This window comes from Sphaerodactylus townsendi, linkage group LG07 (assembly GCF_021028975.2).
Source record: "Sphaerodactylus townsendi isolate TG3544 linkage group LG07, MPM_Stown_v2.3, whole genome shotgun sequence".
NCBI classification, from domain to species: Eukaryota; Metazoa; Chordata; class Lepidosauria; order Squamata; family Sphaerodactylidae; genus Sphaerodactylus; species Sphaerodactylus townsendi.
In genome coordinates, this window is record NC_059431.1 from 90,902,400 (window position 1) to 90,920,983 (window position 18,584).

The 18,584-nt window shown below is 42.9% G+C and overlaps 1 protein-coding gene across 4 annotated transcripts in view; it reads left to right on the top strand.

The window, feature by feature from the left end:
- IFT74 (intraflagellar transport 74) overlaps positions 1-18,584 on the top strand; it is a 48,835-nt gene that overhangs the window by 29,411 nt on the left and 840 nt on the right. For all 4 annotated transcript variants that reach the window (XM_048503659.1, XM_048503657.1, XM_048503660.1 and 1 more), the window contains 5 exons: positions 410-507; positions 4,045-4,171; positions 10,705-10,868; positions 13,076-13,201; positions 17,005-17,065. In XM_048503659.1, the coding sequence (XP_048359616.1) occupies positions 410-507; positions 4,045-4,171; positions 10,705-10,868; positions 13,076-13,201; positions 17,005-17,065 (576 nt within the window). The remainder of the gene's footprint in view (positions 1-409; positions 508-4,044; positions 4,172-10,704; positions 10,869-13,075; positions 13,202-17,004; positions 17,066-18,584) is intronic.

Here is an 18,584-nt window from a genome sequence, read left to right on the forward strand (position 1 = left end):
TGTTGTGAGGGGGAAAGGGTAAGGAGTTTGTAAGCCCCTTTGAGTCTCCTACAGGAGAGAAAGTGGGGATATAAATCCAACTTTTCTTCTTCTTCTAAAGTGCTGAGCAATCTACTGTCTGATCTGTAGAAGAATAGTTGGTAGATCTCCATGTGTGTTTTGGATTCCAAACATGGGTGTTAAATGGCAATAAAAAAGCAGCAAAAACTGGAATTTCATACAAATGAAATGTTGCTATAAAGCCATCTGCTATTCTGTTTTAAATTGCTTTGAATCGTTCATTTATATTAATATTTTAAAGGGTTTCGTTTAAATACTGACTGCGTATTGCTGTTGGTAACATTTCAGAGCTTGTCGCTTGTTCTTTTTATACGCAGTAGGCTCTCTTATCTTGTTTTTCAATCTCTAGACTTTCTCGAATCTTTTGAAGACTCGAGGAACCAGGAACTTGAACGGAAAGCACAGATAGAGGCCAATATTGTGGCACTGTTAGAGCACTCCAGCAGGGTAGGTGGCTTTGGCTTTAGCTCTAAATATATTTGCTGAGAAATGTTGCTTGGATACTCTGCCCTTACCACTGAATGAAAGTCTTGGGGTCAGGATTGTTCATCTTTCTTTCATAAAATGTTAGTAAACATAACTTGATAAGATATACATATTTGTATTTAAATATCAAGTGTAGTTATTGGTATATTCTGAATAACAGTTATTTGTCAATGATGTATTCTGTGTTATTCCACTTGTCTTCCTAAATCAAACCCCGTAACGGATTGCAGTGGCTTAGATGTGATTCTTCACAGATGGTGGTCTTAGAAGGGTATAACTGTGCTTGTAAGAACCCTACTTGAGTTCTTCCCTCTTTCAAGAATGGCCATACCAGCTCCTCACATCTTTTATTCATTCTGGGTGGATGCAAACATAATGCAGAGTTCTTTTAACTGTGCTCAGTGATTCAGGAGCCCGCTTTGAAAATACGTGCTCCCTCTCCTCACTTCAGCTTCTCCACTTCACTAAGCATGGATACATTTGTATTGCTGAACTGCAATTGTAATTGGAGGGGGAAATATGCTGTAGAGTGGTATTGTCTTTCTGAGGTGGCCTCACAGTTTTTCATTACTGCCATTAGTGTCTCTGCACCAGGTTCTCTTCTATTCTGGTCCTACTGTCTGCCCACTTTCACAGAGTCACCTACATTTTGCCAGGGGCGTAACGAGGCAGCCCTGGGCAAACTGTAGCCCTGGGCAAAACCTGAGTTGAATGCCCCCCCCCCCCCATGGGCGGCCACTCCACCACAACAAAAAAATTTTTGCACCAGGACATTGGTGCCTGCAGGGGGTGCATTTTTAGACATATCAGCACCAAAATTTCAGCATATCATCGGGTGACTGTCCTTATGCTACTCCCCATGTTTGGTGAGGTTTGGTTCAAGGAGTCCAAAGTTATGGATTCCCAAAGGGGGTGCCCCATCCCCCATTGTTTCCAATGGGAGCTAATAGGAGATGGGGGCTACAGTTTTGAGGGTCCTGGCTGTTAAACTTCAGGCCTGGGGGGATATCATCAGGGCAGTCTCCTGATGAGACCCTGAAAGTCTTGAGACTGTGCCTTCAGAAATGTGCCCCCCTCAGCCTGAAACCCCCATTGACAGCAATACAGAAAACTCAATGCAGAACAAAGATTCTTGGGCAAATTTCTGGGATGTTCCTGAAGGGGGCGCATTTTTGGATGTATTGGCACCAAAATTTCAGGGTATCATCTGGAAACTGTCCTGATGGGACTCCCTATGTTTGGTGCAGTTTGGTTTAGGGGGTCCAAAGTTATGGACCCTCAAAGGGGGTACCCCATCCCACATTCTTTGCTAAGGAGAAGGAGGATACCCTTTTGAGGGTCCATAACTTTGGACCCCCTGAACCAAACTGTACCAAACCTTGTGGGTGCCATCATGACAGTCTCCAGATGATACCCTGAAATCTTGGTGATGATACATCTAAGAATGCCTCCCACCAAAGAACATCGAGAGTACAGAATCTTTGTTCTACATTAATTTTACTATTACTGTCAATGAGGAATTACAGAGACAGAGCATTTCTGAGAGGGCTGTCTCTTTCAGGGGTCTCATCGAGAGAGACACCTAATGATACCCCCCAGGTTTGGTGCAGTTTGGTTCAGGGAGGCCAAAGTTATGGACCCTCAAAACTGTAGACCTCATCTCCTATTACCGAGATGGCGAACCTTTGGCACTCCAGATGTTATGGACTACAATTCCCATCAGCCTCTGCCAGCATGGCCAAATGCTGGCATGGGCTAATGGGAATTGTAGTCCATAACATCTGGAGTGCCAAAAGGTTAACCCTGCAACTCTTTCCCATTGGAAACAATGAGAGGATAAAGAGAGCACCCCGCTGAGAATCTATAACGGACTCCCTGAAACCTCACCAAAGTAGCTTATGGAATAGTCTCTGATGTCGCTAATTCGATTACCCGCTTAATGAGGGTCGGGAACCTGCTTGACCGTGGAGCCACATCACGGCTCCCTCACGCTGCACAGCTCCGCCCGGGGGCACAACACAGTTGTCCGGGGTGGGGACTCTCCCCTTCCTGGACCTGCAGAGAGCCCCAGCCAGCCCGGACGGGTGGCTCCGGCGAGTGAGAGCCCGTGGAGATGGCTGGCCGCAGCCCTGATCCATCTGCCAGGAGTGGGCAGCGTCGGGGGGGGCGTTAGGCGGCTACGGAAGGCCGCCCAAAGCGGCTGGAGTGGGACGGGGAGGAGGGGCCCGAGGAGATGGCGGCGGAGATGGCAGCGGTGCAGCATAGAGCCCGCCCGGACCTGGCGAGGATCAGCCAGGGGCAGCGAGGCTGACAGGGAGCTGCGCCAGCAGCTGGGCGGCCCGGCCCCAGCAGAGGCGGAACTGATCTTACTAGACAGGGAGGAGGAAGCAGAAGGAGGAACCCGGCCTGGGCCGGGGCAGTGGAGAGGGGGGAACTTTATGGATCCGACAAAAAGCTCGAGGCGAAAAAAAAAGGTGGAGGGCTGAGTGCAGAAGAGGGGAGTGCTCATGAGGGCTCCACCCTTTACCGCACACCCCACAAAAAAATGTTCCGAAATCCCACTCCACTGAGTAAAATTCAATTTTCTCTGTAGCACCGCATGGACTCCATAACAACACACTACAACTGTCTACTCTATACAAAGTATGAAGGCAAAAAACAACATATACAGTGCTATCCTCATTTCAAATGCCAAAAATATCTGCTGCTCCAAGTGCCCTCCCCTCCATGGAAAATGGGTCCAAATGGCTCCCTGGGTGCCAAAGGTTCCTGACCTCTGCGCTAGCCTAAAGAAGCCTAAGCCCTGCGGGCCAGAGCCAGGAAAAGCCACTAATGCAAAAACGAACCCAGCATTTTGATGCCCCCCACAAGGTGATGCCCTGGGCAGCTGCCCACCTTGCCCAATGGGCATTACGCCAGTGCATTTTGCCTTCTGATATGTCTTTAGGAGCAGCAGTGGCGTGGGAGGTTAAGAGCTCGTGTATCTAATCTGGAGGAACCGGGTTTGATTCCCAGCTCTGCCGCCTGAGCTGTGGAGGCTGATCTGGGGAATTCAGATTAGCCTGTGCACTCCCACACACACCAGCTGGGTGACCTTGGGTTAGTCACAGCTTCTCGGAGCTCTCTCAGCCCCACCTACCTCACAGGGTGTTTGTTGTGAGGGGGGAAGGGCAAGGAGATTGTAAACCCCTTTGAGTCTCCTGCAGGAGAGAAAGGGGGGATATAAATCCAAACTCTTCTTCTAGTTATAGCACTATACTCTGTTCTGCATAAAGATGATAGCAGGGTTGTAAATTTCTCTGTCACATACTGAACAGAGTTTGTTGTAAAATGCTTCATCTTCATCCTAGTCCCTACCTAGGTCTTCTCCGACACTACCACCACCCCCTTTTGAAATTAAAAATACTGTACAGAGTACTTGCTGTAGCTGAATTAAGTAATTAGAGAAACTGCCAGAGTTTGGAATACATTTTGTTCACTTCTTCTTTTAATGTACAGAATGTAAATTGTATGAAGCAAATATCTTCTGTAACAAATCAAGAGTTGAAGATCATGCAGGAAGACCTCACTTTCAAATCCAGTGAAATGCAGAAATCACAGAGTACTGCTAAAAACCTTGGAACTGGTAAGGCAAACATATGTGAAATCAGTCATTTATGTTCGTTTTAGAACACTGAATAGTATGAACTGCAGAGACTGTTTCATGTACAGCTCCATCCAAAGGTGGGGGTGAATGGGTCTTTAGAGCAGCGCAAGCTCATGCTAGAACATTAGCAAATGTGCCAGTGGGATGGGTAACCTGGGACCACAGACCTTCACGGTGCCTGACCCAGAAGGGCAGCTGATGTTCCGTCCAATTGGACACCAGTGCAGTGGGGGTGGGCCGGGTATGGAACTGGACTTTGGGGCCTTTCAAGTGGTGTAAGTACATTCAGACCCATGGTTTGTTGTTTTCCTGCCTCCCCGTGCCAGCCAAAAACCCTCTGGAGGCAACAGGACAGTGCAGTAGCAGCACCATATTCTGTCGCCTCGGACTATGGAGGGGCTGGTAGTGTATTAGTGGGATATTACCAAATCTAATTTGTAACATAAGTTCAGATAATTATGAGCACACAACTAGTGAGCTTTTATTAATTCTTTTTTTCTTTGATTTTAGGATTATTGCATTATTTTTCTATGAAATCATCGGTTTGGAAATTTAGTAGAAAAGTAAATGCTGAGGTGTTGAGGTGTTTTTCATGATCTTTAGGCCTTTCACAAGTGTTTGGGTCAATATTTTCTGGGTTTGATAGGTGGAAATGTAACATGAACAGGAGTGTCCATTTCTTTATCTTTTTCATTTGAAACCACCCAGAAGTGGTGTGGTATCAGGCTACTGCAGCTGACTTCCTCTACTTACTATACAGATTTACTGCTGCATATGTTTTGTTTCAGCTAAGAGTTGTCTTTAAGTCATGCAGAGGCAATTAGGTGTCAGAGAATGCTTTAAGGCACGTAGACTTTGCAGATCATTTGAATCTATGCAGTTGATCCATTCAAAAATATTAGTTTGTGGGCTCCTTTGGTACACTTGAAGTCACTCATTAATGTCACGGTTACTGCCATAGCATATTTGGTGAGATTTCTTTTCTGAAAATTAGTGTTTCAGAGTTTGCAGCTTTTATTCACATAATTAGTTTCCATGAGAATTCCGCACACGCAAAATAATGCATTTTGAAATCACTTCCACAACTGTTTGCAAGTGGATTTTGCTATTCCGCACAGCTTCAAAGAGCACTGAAAGCAGTTTGAAAGTGCATTATTCTGCATGTGCGGAATGAGCCTTAGTTAAGTGAGCAACTGATCCACACAGGAGTAAATAGCCTTTTACTTTACTGGGGATAATCCCAGTGGGCCATTGCCCTAAGACCCACCCACCCCAACAGTGGGGCCAGCAAGAATATGCATGCTGCTGGCATCAGGTAAATTTGTGAGCCACTATGGTTGAGTTCCTTGTCACCCAGACCAGTGAATAGGAGCTCAGGCATCATCCTACTGGTATGGGCATGATGCAGCCAGTGAAGAGGAGAATGGCATCTCCTATTCTTTTCCTCACTGATTCCACCATGCCTAGGCTGTTGAGGAGTGGCACAGGCACAGCAGCACTTCTCTTCATCCAGCTTCACCCTTTTCCAGCAGAGGCATTGTGTTTTTGGAGGAGGGAAGCATCGTGGTCCCTGCCTTTACCCTGCTGGCTCGTGCAAGGTGCAGTTGTCAAGGAGGAGCACCTCCTGCCTCTTCAAACTAAAAGCCTGGTGAAAGGAAGAGCTTGATCTCTCATGTTATGCTCCCTGTATAACCCTCCACCATTCTGGATCTAATCTGAAAGTATCTCTATTTTGTTGGCAGGTCAGTTTCACCAACATGTTGGTCTCTTTTACTTTCAACAGCCAGTCAAAGATTTTTTGTTTGTTTTTTGCTTCCAGCATAAAGATCTCAGGAGATGTAAGAATTAATCCTCCACATCTTCCTGGACCTTCTTTGTGGTGGAAAGGTCCACCAGGGTTCTAGTGCCTACTTCCACTCTACTTTCTGCTTCTCTTTCAGCATTAGAAAACCTTACTTAAATGGCACTTCCATCAAAGTGCCACTTCCGTTCCCCTCTTCCATTACCCATCTGGGGCAATATGAATTATCTTTTTTTTAAAGTTTGATGATTAACAGTGCAGGAAATAATGGTTTTGATGGAAATGGCACTTAAATAAGATTCTCTAATGCAAAAAGAGAATCTGCACTATTTTCAGCAGTGGAAACCCACTGCTTTAACCTCCACAGCAGAACACACTTAGATCTTTATAAAGGAAAGGGGTAGCAAAGACCAATGAGGCCATTATAATTAGATTTTTAGACATGCCAGCTACATAATTTAACCATAAGATTTCTGTCTAATAGAGAATCCGTCTCCAGTCTGACCTATTTAATTTCTGCCTTTTGTTTCCAGTAATCTGTTTCCCATTTACATGTCCGCCACTGTAAAAAAAAAAAGCTGTACTCAGCTTTGCCTCTGTCAAAGACCCAGTCTGGCCTTCAGGGTGGTAGCTGTGGGCTCTAAACCAGAACTCCAGACAAAAACTGTATTTTTACATTTTTGTTAAAGAAAGGTTGTAAAACAGATGTTTAAAAACATGACAGTGAACACAAAATCAAAAGTTCAATTCAGAGATACATAATAAAACAACAAGACTAAAGCCTACATACCAAAAAGAAATACTTGCAGGCAAAAGGTACTAGGATATCTTCAGTGCATCTGCAAAGGTCCCTTACAGTCTTTAGGCAGAGTAAAAGCAAAGCTTGGACAAAGGAAAATGAAAAATAATTGCTAACACTGATGTAACTAATTTATGGTCTAAACTGGCCATATCAAATGATCACCAATTGAACAATTAGGTTATACCTTGGTGAGAATATTCTCGACAAAGAGCAAATTCCCCCTCCTCTTTCCTAAACAGAAACTTATCCAGATATCCTCTGCCACACTCTATCCTTGGTGGAGTGATGAGGATGATCTCATGTTCACTAACAAGATACCAGCTTGGGAGTTAGGTACTCTCCTCTCCAATCAGTGACACCTGCTTTCTGAACTCTTGTAAATTCATGTAAGAGAAAAAGGATTTTTATGTTAGGCACTCTAGCAACCAAAATGGATTCTCTCTTGACAGCCTCACAAAACCAGCACTCAGTGCTCCTAGTTCCACATTTCTTCACTAGCCTGAAAGGGATTAAAGGACTAATAGATCATGTTCAGTAGATTTTCCTATGAGAGAGGTAAATTGTAATGGTGGTTCCATATGTGTCCATATGAAGAAATCTGTTATTTTTTAATCACATCTATTATTGGACCCAGTTGTACAGACAGTTAGCATAACCAAGGATCCAGAGCCATAAAACTAAATGGATTTTTTAAAAAAGCTTTAACTTTAGGAAAGCAGAGTACAAATATTAAGACTTTAAGTAATAATCAACTGTTAACGATAACCTATGAATAAATTAATTTTGTGAGCACTATATACATTTGCAAACATGTTCAAACAAGCCCAAGAAGGCTAGTATGATAAAGTGCTTAGAGTGAGGGACTAAGATCTTGGAGACCAGGTTCAGATCTTCAGTCTTGCATGAAAATTTGCTGAGTGATCTTGGGCTGATCACATATTCGCAGCCTAATATACCTCACAGGGTAGTTATGGGGGTAAAATGGAGGAAATAAAAATAATATAAGCTTCTTTGGGTCCTCCTTGAGGAGAAAAGTAAATAAATAAAAAGTAATATCACTGAATTCGTACAGGGTAAGCAAGCTGAGATTAGAGAGGAGAACAATGTAAGCCATTTTGAGCTTCCTTTGGGGAAAAAAAAGACAGGGTATAATTGAAGTAAGCAAAGAAACCAGGAACTTTGCGGGCACCAAGAATACCTGGGAAATTTTTGTTATTGCATTTTTAAACAACTTTGCAACTGTGAAGTCTTGGATTTGCTTTAACAAAAAGCAAGATGAGATTCCAGGTTCTAATTTAGTTTCCTCGCCTATGCAAAGGGGAATTGATCACAAGATGTTCATTTATGTGTAACAAGGCATGCATTTACTGAAATATACACTGGGCCATGAGACCACTTTTTATACTGTCAGAAGCTTTGCCTTACCCTCCCTAAAGGAAACTGGTGAGAGTAAACAAATTTGCTGATGGCAGCATTTTCCAGCAACATTTCCCTGGGTCAAAATACAAAGCAGTTTTGTCTCAGAATTTGCTGCTGTGTACACATTGCTTGCTGAAGTCTGTGAATTAGTGGCATATCAGAAGGAACTGGACTGCATCCTCTTCCTGTCTCTTCCCTGAGAGAAGATTTTTTTGCTCTCTTTCTTTCTCCAACAGAATGGTTTTTGAATGAAGAAAATCTTCCCTTTTCCCTAGAAAGAGTGGCATTTTTTTTACTCCAGAAGTGATCCCATTTTCAAAGTACAAATCACACAACAGAAATAAGATGCTGCTGTTTACTGAGTCAATCACGTAGATCCCTTTGGCACAGTGTTGGGCAAAAGTTTTCCCAATCATGCTATCTGAGATCCTTTGTATTGGAGATACCAGGGACCGAGCCTGTAATTCATGCCAACCACATTCTGAGCTGCTAACTTAGGTCTTGTCCCCCAAATACTTTCTAAGTACGAACATGATTACACTCAGCCCAAAGGAACATCAGGATTTGAATCCACAGCCTTCAGGTATATCCTGCCCTCTGAGTTTAACAAATTCATGGGGCAGCTTATGATACTGAAGTAATAAACCCATTCTATTAAGATCTAACAAGGCAACAGCAAAAGTGTGCAATTTTTATTCCCTTCTTGTTCTTTTCTGTCTGCATTATGATTGGCCCTGGTGTAGTCTGAAAGGGAGGGGCCAGATGACAATAGATCAGCCAGGCTGGCTGATTAAAGGAATGCTGTTATCTCTTCCTCTCCTGAGAGGTAGCTCGCCACTGATGAAGACTGCTGTAAACCAACACTGCAAGTCACTAATGTCCACTCTAATTTATTTACTGCAGTGTATTATTATTAACTATTTTATATCACTTTTGTCACACAAAATTATTTACAAATAGTCTCCTTCCTCCGCAACAACCCAACGAAATATGCCAGTTTATTACCTTGTACAAAAGTGAATTTGAGGCAGAGAGAGTTGTTATTGGTCCACCCTTTAAATTTATGATTGAGCTGGTGTTTGACCGTTGGGCATATAACATAATAAAAAGGCTAGTTCTCTGAATTCTGATTCAGTCATTAAACAATTATATGAATTTAAACAGGATTTTAAAATAAAGAATCTGCTGATGTACTGCTTTGTTTCAGTATATTTATTTAAAAGGTACTTTATTATAAGAATAAAATAATTGCAAAAGCTCAGCTAGGGATTATCATATTTTAAGATTTAGGTGACAGGAACATTTGTCTTTTTTCAGTTTGGATTTTTAAAAGATATTCTTATCTGTTGGTATAATTTTAGAAAATGACTCCTTAAAATTAATCCATTTTATTTTGTCAAGGTTTACAGGATTTATAATATGTACAAGCATGTACAAGCCCGCCCCCAAACCCCGCCCCATGCTTAGAAAAGCAAAGGAAACGAGGATGGAACCTTGCAGTTGCATCTGCTCTCCCCAGAGCAGAGGGCAGAAGGGACTGTCTGCTCCCAGCTGGGAGCCGGGGGGGGGCAGGCCTGGGGCGGAGCTTGGGGGCCACCCCCCACTGAGCCCTGCCCCAAGACGTAGCGGGGAGGTGCCCAGAGAACAGCTGTCTCTATGCGCCATTTTCCTCCCATATGCCTCTGCATAGATGTCTACACATATAAAGCCCAATACGTATTGGACCAAACCCCACGATCTCTGTATTCCCATTATGTGATATATGAATTTTATAGTTCAGACTATACATGCTTGGTTCTGCACTCACATACAAGTAGCAGGTGTCAGGTGAGTTCAGATATGATCAAATGGTTACATGTGATGGTAACACTTAAATATTTCCTTATTGAACAGTTCATTACTATTAATGACTATTAATGTGCTCTGCCCTAAATCACCAGCATTTCAGTACATAACAAGCATCTTTTCAGCATAAGAAGTACCAGTAAAGGGAGAGATTGGATCATTTAGAGAGTTTATAATATTTTTGTGTATTTTTAAACTAAAGGAGATAGCGGATCTTTTTAGATACTGTTTTATGAACAAGCACAAACAAGACACAACAATGCTAATTTCCTTTAAGTAGTTTTTGTTGCAATCAGTAACCTGTGTCAACACTGTTCCCAGCTACACTACTAGTTCATCAGATAATGGATATTTGTATGAGAAAGATAAAGATATACTTAAGAGCTTTACTGGACCAAGGCCAAGGTGAATAAGGCAAGCAGGAGTTGATTGTCCCCTTAAATAAGGAAAAATTTTAAAATTATCTTTGTGCTGATTAATATACTCCAATATATTTTCAAATGGGTAGAACTGTTTCTAGATTGTTACTTATATATAAATTTGAATGTTTTAAAATGAGCCCAAAAGGGGAAGGATGTAAAACTAATGAGATAAATGTAATAAATACATTCAGCAATGCTTTTTAGCTATTTTTCTGTTTTATAGATAGTCAGCGTCTACAGATGGACCTGCAGAAAATGGAGTTATTGGAAGGCAAGATGACTGATGAACAGGTTACTCTCAAGGAGAAAATTGAACAAATGACGAAGGACTTGGAACTATACAATAATTTGCCAGCTCTGAAGGCTGCAGGAGAAGAAAAGAAGAAGGTAGTAACTGTCAAACCACATCGGTGATATTTTGCTTGAGGTCCAATTATTGAAGTAGTCATAGTGAAATATAGCCTATGTGTCATTTTGGGGTCCTTGTCATGCATGTACCACATGCATGATGGCATGTATGGACTGTGACTCTACAGTGCTGTCCCATGGGGCTGCAGAATGTGTCTGAATAACTTAAGCACATGGGAAGAGCCTACATGACCACCCTCACTTCTGTGGCTGTAATAGTCACACCCACTGTACACGCTGTATCAGATAGTGCTACCAGAAAGAGTCTGCCATAGTTTTCAGTGCTGTGGAAAAGTCTTCTTCAAAGCATAGGAAAAAAATCCTACTTTGAAAAATGAAAATAAATGGTGTTATTTTCAAACTGTTCTAGACTTGAAACTGGGAAGTTAAAATACATCTGAAGTAACCACAGATGGGGTGCTGTGTGGTTTCCGGGCTGTATGGCCGTGTTGTAGCAGCATTCTCTCATCTGGCTGGCATCTTCAGAGGATCTGATAGTGAGAACCCTGCAGCCACAGATGCAGGCGAAATGTCAGGAGAGAATGCTGCTACAACACGGCCATACAGCCCGGAAACCACACAGCACCCCAGTGATTCCGGCCATTAAAGCCTTCGACAATACATTAACCAAAGATGGTCTGAACCAAAGATGTTCTGTAACACAGCAAAGGTTTAACAAGTTGCTGGGTTCCAAAAAGATAGTTGTGCAAAAATACCTGCTATAACTGCCCATATGCCTTGTCTGCCAATCCCTCTTTCTTCCTCACTACTTGTCTGACCTGCATGTGCCACCGTCCTCTGCTGCTCTAGTGCTCTATTCACACGAGAGCGTGCTTTAATTTCATCGCAGCTGTGTGTCTCAGCCACTTGAAATCAGGAGAAAATCTGAAAATAATCTTGTAGTGCTGTTCCGAGGAAAGAATACTACAATATAATGATTGCACTCACAATCTGTTCTGGTAATAAAAAAGCAGAAAAGGTTCATACATACTTGAAGGAGCACCACAAACTGATTCTGGCTGCCTTTCTCAAATGTAAGGAACAGAGCAGTGCAACTGGAATAGCAGTGTGGCACATTTTGTGGCTTCCAAATCCAGAGTGGGGGATTGTCTGGAGGTACTTGGTGGCAGATATTGCTGCTTCTCTAATCTGCCAGCAAAGTTCCTGCATGTTTCAAGTGTGGATCTTTGCCCTTCAGGAGACTGTGATGTTAGTTTGACACCCAAGATCAAAACCTTTTTTTCATTAACATTAAGCATATTGTTCCCTATCTGTTAGTGGTATTACTGTCAGGGGGATGTTATCTGAGTGATTGAGATGCATTCCTAACTCTATGCAACTGATTGAAATACCAAACCAGTGCTGCTCAAAAGATATATGTGACCAGTCTGTTATATGTAACCACTGCCATCTGTGCATTCTTTCCTTGATCTCTATTTTATGGCTTCACATGCTTTGTATGAAACTAGGCTTCCCTTGGCACCACTGTCCCATGAGAAAAGAATACATCTGTTATCTTGTGGGGCAGGAAGCCTGGTAGCTCTCTCACTATCTGTCTTCTAACCTTAGAGCATTTTGGTCTACCCAAAGACTGTTTTTTTTTTCATACATTCGCCAGGCTTTCAGCAAGGAATAAAGGAGACTGTGAATGCCAGTTTTGTTTGAATTGGCATTGCCAAGTGTGGTGCTTTGATACCTCATCAATAAAAGCTGCTGATCAATACTTCAGAGTCTGTTTATTGGCTTAAGGTTCCGAGACCTAACAATTACAGGAGACCCTTCTTAACCGAATGAGGAATTGAGCATGCAAATATGTATTATGTGTATAGTCCCCAGGCCTGCTCTAGCAGCTGATGTTGCATACTCATAGTTCTGTAAAATCTGCTCTTCAGGAGGGAGCATACAGGGCTAGATTTGATTTTATATGAAATATGTGTCTTTTTGTTCCTAAAGAAATTGAAATGTTTTACATGTGGGAAAAACGTCACTTTTCCAGTTTCTTGGAGATTAACTCTGTGACACTCGGTTCCCCCATACTTCACTTATACAAAAGCATGATCATCTGTTGTAATCACAATGTGTGCCACACATGTAGATTCAAATGTCTGATGCATTGTTCCTGCATTTTGAATAGAGGTTACAATACTTTTGAAGCTTAATGCTTTTTTCCATTCCCCTGAACAAAGAGACTGCAAGAAGAGAAAAGAACACTAACAAAGTGCAAGGATGCTTTCAAGAAAACCATAGAGCGTCTAAACACAGAATATGAAGACCTGAAGGTGCAGCTGCAGGAAAATGAAACACATGCACAGGTAGCTATTGCTGTTAGTAGTTGCCCATCTCCAACTTTCCAGAAGTATAAAGTTTTGCATAGTATGTCAGTGTATGTGTCAAATCAATTCAAGGCATCTTTGATTCAAATCAATTCAAGGCATCTTTCCGCTGTGCGGAAAGGGCACCTCTCCACTGGCAGAAATTATGCCAATGGAGGGGTGGGGGCCATTTGCACGGGAGCGTTCGTGCGGCCCCACAGAAGCTGGGGCAGAAGAGGTGGCTTCGCATGGAGCCGCCTCTTCTGCATCCCCCCCACTCCCCTTGTCCTCCAGCGTCACTCTGGAGGCCGTCAGGGACCCGCCCACACTGTCCTCCGACCCCTGGAGGTCAGAGGGCAGCGTGGGCAGGTCCCTGACAGCCTCCAGAGCACACTGGAGGACGAGGGGAGTGGAGGGGGCAGGGAAAGCACCATCTTCCCAGCGGTGTGGTTCGCACCGCACTGATGGGAAGATGGCGTTTTAGAATAACCTCGCTCAACGAGCGAGGTTATTAGGAGCTGCTTCACGCTGCTCCTGGGCGGCCAGGACGGTGCTGCTGCAATCCAGCAGTGCCTCCTGTGCGAACAGCTGCCCAGGGACAGCGTTTTTGCCATCCCTGGGCCGCTGTAAATGGCCCGAGCGAAAGGGGCCTAGGTTTCTTTCTAAAAAGTTCGAACCCGGGAACTGTAATATTCATCAGTATGTGCTGCAATCCTAAATACATTTTTAAAAAGCTTTGGAATAATGAAGACTATTCTAGAAAAAATAGTCCACCTTGGAAGCAAGATATATTCAGTTCTGTTTTACAAGAAAAGGGAATGTGAATGTGGACATTTACATGGTCACTGTATCATTGTTAAAATGTACAAACTGCCATATTGCGTGACACTAAAAGATATTTGAGTTTTTCCATTCATCCGGGCTATGAACAGTATATGGCACCTGTCCCTAGTATACGAATGGTCTTTTTTTCTCTGGCTGTTTAAACTCAGTGCAGTTTTTTGTTCTATTGTTACAGAATTTAAGCTCTGTAAAAAGGTGAATCCTGGTGCTAAGAAACTATTCAAATGTCTGTACAGCAGCACCTTTTGTTTAGTTTACTGTTATAGGGCTCTGGTCACTAGCCAGCATTTATTGAAAGAGAAAGCAAAATGACCCCTCCCAATTATTTCTTCGTTTGCTTCCCTGAAAGCACCTATAGCCTTTTCCTGCTTTCTTTCCCGCCTACCAGCCAGTCTACCTTCACCTGCCCTCCTGTCTTCACCTTTCCCTCTTTCCCTTCCCTAGCAGCTTTTACCCTGGAAAACTTTCATTGTGCCAGCTGCTGGCCAGGCCTAGTTGCACTATCTAGAGCAGCAGTTCTCAACCTGTGAATCGCGACCCCTTTGGGGGTCAAACGACCCTTTCACAGGGGTCGCCTAAGACCATCAGAAAACACATATTTCCGATGGTCTTAGGAACCGAGACACAAATAATTTTATGGTTGGGGGTTACCACAACATGAGGAACTGTATTAAAGGGTTGCAGCATTAGGAAGGTTGAGAACCACTGAGCTAGAGGACACTTTAATTTCTCCTGTATCATCTCCCCCATGCTATTTCCTATTTCCCTTCTCCTAGCACCTCCATATCCTCATATTCCTTACTTCCTTCTCTCATTCCCAACAATGAACCAATCTACATTTTTTCTATATATATATTTATTATTTATTTATTTCATTTATTCCCTGCTTTTCTCATTTGGGGACCAAAAGCAACTTATGTCATTCTCCTCTCTTTCATTTCATCGTCACATTATCCCTGAGATATAGGCTAGGCTGAGAATGCATAACTGACCTTACCACTGACCCAGTGAGCTTCCATAGCAGAGTAGTGATCTGATCCTGGGCCTCCCAGATCCTATTCTGAAATTCTAACCACTGTACCTCAGTAGTTTTTATTAGCTGCTGTTGAAGAGTAGCAAGAAGCCAGACCTGAATGAGTCATGGAAATCAGGTGGTAGTAAGTGATGGGCCTGGCCCCAATGCGTTCACTCTAAAAGGTCAAAACAAACTTTGAAAGAGTCTTGTCCTTTCTCCTGCCTTTTACTGATAGACACCAAGGCTTGAGTGCTGGCAATACTACTGTGGCTGCCTAGCAACAGCCACAGAAAACATCAGCACTAGTTCTGTTATTGGGGGTGGGAGTTACCAGTGGTATTTTTATTAGATTCTAGACTTTTCTGCATTTGTCTTGTTTGTTTATGGCCCCAGTCTACAGATTTGCATATCCACTGATGGAGTATGTTAAAAGTTAGATATATTGATCCTGTTGTAATAAAGTATAACAATTAAGGAATTTTTTAAAAGTTCAAGAGTTTGGAACTACTATGTGAATTTGAATTTGGTCAAATTTGGAACATTTTATTCAAATTTGCTTTTATTTGTCTTGCATGCTGAGTGTGGAGAATTTCAGCTTAAGGAAGACTGGAGAATAAGAATTGTGCAAGACAGTTAAACAGACATGCAAACCTTGAAGATAACTTAATCATTGTAAAATTGTTAGCAGTTTCTAGAGGCTTTGCTAAAACCAGCTCATTATCCCTGACCAACAGCTCCAGTGCACATGTGGATTCCATAGAAACAACAGATTCTTGTTTCAGTTCACTACCACATTCTTCACGCATGCACACATGTCCATTGTTTATATGTAATTTCAGATCATGATGACACAACATGCCTGAGTCTTAGGCCCATGTACTTCCGCCTTCCTTTTACTTCCAGTCAGTTAACCTGTTGGATCCACTGGGAATTTCCACTGGTAGAAAGGATTTCTGTCAGGAGGGTGCAACTTTCTCTACTCACCCTCCACAACACACACATACTGCAACTCAAAATTCCCTCTGCCGTGGAGATTAAAAAGGCTTCCCCATCCATATGCAGAAAGCCTGTTGGATCCAAACCTAGAGTTTACAATTTCCCTCCAAACCAGGATTTCAAACTGTCTTCCAAACTGGTTTGCATTCCCAATATGAAGGGGAAATGCAAACCAGTGGAACTGTAAAATATTGGCTGCCTCAAAATTGTTCTGAAATATTCAGGTCAAATAGTCCATATGTCTTGAAACAAAAACTTTGAATAGTAGCATCAGCCAAGAAGAATGGTATTGTAAAATGGTATTGTTAGGAAGCATTCATCAGTTTCTTGTTAATGCTTGAAAGTATTGTCAAAATCCAAACATTTAACCAGCATTCTTCCAGTCTTCTCAGTACAGACCTGCTCCTGTCACAGCTTCTAACATCAGATAGCAACCCCAACTATGGTAAATAGGAAGGTTCTCAAAAGAGTGCAGGTGTGTAAATAATATCAATTCAAAATTTAGGGTTCAAATATGGTGTCAGGATATGTTGTATGATAAACCTTATAATATGAAACAGTAATTACTCAGATAACAAGAATCAAGTGCCAGTCTTAATGCCAGATGCATATCATAGTCCCCACATACTGCTATAATTATCTTCTGTGTCCTCACTTTTTATATTCGTTGCGGCCAGTTTTTTAATACTTCACATTCCTGTCGTCCTGATTTGTCCATTGCCCTAATGTTTATGCTGCTCATTGTCTAAGACACAGCTAAATTCTCTTCTGTGAAATCAGTGGGAATAAAAAGCAATAGGTACTGTTTAATTTTTGTAACCTGCCAGAATGAAACAGTTAAAATTAATTGTATGGATTTTTTTTTCTCCTTAAGTAAGTGAAGGTGTATGGTGGTTTTCATTTTGGCTGTTATTAATCTCCTCCCCCCCTCCAATTCTGGACTTTTCAGCTTACAAATTTGGAAAAGAAGTGGCAACACCATGAGCAAAATAACTTTGTGATGAAAGAATGTATCCTTTTCATTTTAATAACAAGAGAGTTCTGGACATCAGGATTTTTTTCTGAGAATGTAGTCAAAAAGAGTACAGGTGTGTAAATAATATCAATTCAAAAATGCATTAGTTTAACTTTCAGAAGCACAAATTGTTTTGATGGTCCAACTAATAAAGGTGCTCATCTTCCACTGGACTATTGGAGTCCCCTTTTACTGGAGCAGTGGCGTAGCTACCACGGGCAGGGGTAGGGACAGGCACCCCAGGCAGACACCATTGAGGTCACGTGGTGGTGGGAAATTGCCCCCACACCCCACCACCCGAGGCCACTGCCGGACCAGCCTTGCCCAGCCAAGCCCTGCAGAGACCACTGCCAGACACCTTTGCCCGGTCCTGCCCCGCCAGGCCTCACTGCCAGCTAAGGTAAGTGGGGCGCAGGGGGGAATGGCACAGGGGGGCGGGGAGGCAGAAAACTCAGTCTCTGCCCCAGGTTCTATTTTCCCTAGCTATGCCCCTGTACTGGAGATACCATGGAGAGCTCATTTTGTGTTGTCTAGTTAGATCAATATGTTTACCATTCTCAGATATCGCAAATCATTACTGACATTTCCTGTGAAAGCAATTAGAATTGTACCAATTGGATGTTTTTCGTCTGAATAAACACAAGCTGTCAGTCCTGACTGCAGAACAAAGCTGTTAATCTGTTTAAACTCCCATTTATTCCAATAAGAGAGTCAAGTAGGAACTGAAATCTTTACTATTTAATATATTAAGTGTTAAACTTTGGATTGGATTGTGCTATTGCCAGCACTAAAAGCAAAATATGACAGAAAAGGAATAGTTTCTTGTAGGTGATGACCATTCAATACATTGCTAGCACACTTGAAGAAATGATTAATGTCTGTATCTTACATGTGCTGTACCCCCTCCCTCCCCTTCCCTTGCATGCCACCCCTCCTCCGCTAGGGTGGGTGGGCCATGTCCAGATGCTGGGCCTCCTCCCACCCCTCCCTTGCATGCCTGCCCTCACTCCCTTCTCTCCCTCACTCCCCTTCCCTTGCATGCCACTCCCTCCCCCTCCCTCCACTAGGGTGGGTGAGCCATGTCCAGATGCTGGGGCCCCTCCCTCTCCTCACTTGCATGTCACCCTTCCCTCACTCCCCTCACTCCCCTTCCCTTGCATGCCACCCCTCACTCATTCTCCCTCCCCTTCCTTTGCATGGCACCCCTCCCTCCTCTCCCTTTCTAACTTCTAGGGTGGGTGGGTGGGCCATGTCCAGATGCCAGGCCCCCTCCTCCTTCCTCCCCTCCCTTGCATGCAGTGTAATACAGTTTTATTTATTTAAGAGATATTGAGTGTGAAAAAAAAATTCTTCAGCAAAAAAACTCTTTCCACAAATTAGTGGCATGAAGTGGCTGACAATCTGAAGCAGTATTGACCTCTGAGAAATTGGTGTTTTCTATCTAACACCAGTGGGTCGTTAAATAAAGTAATGTTGGTATTACTTTACCTTCAAACACAGAGCCCACACTGGTA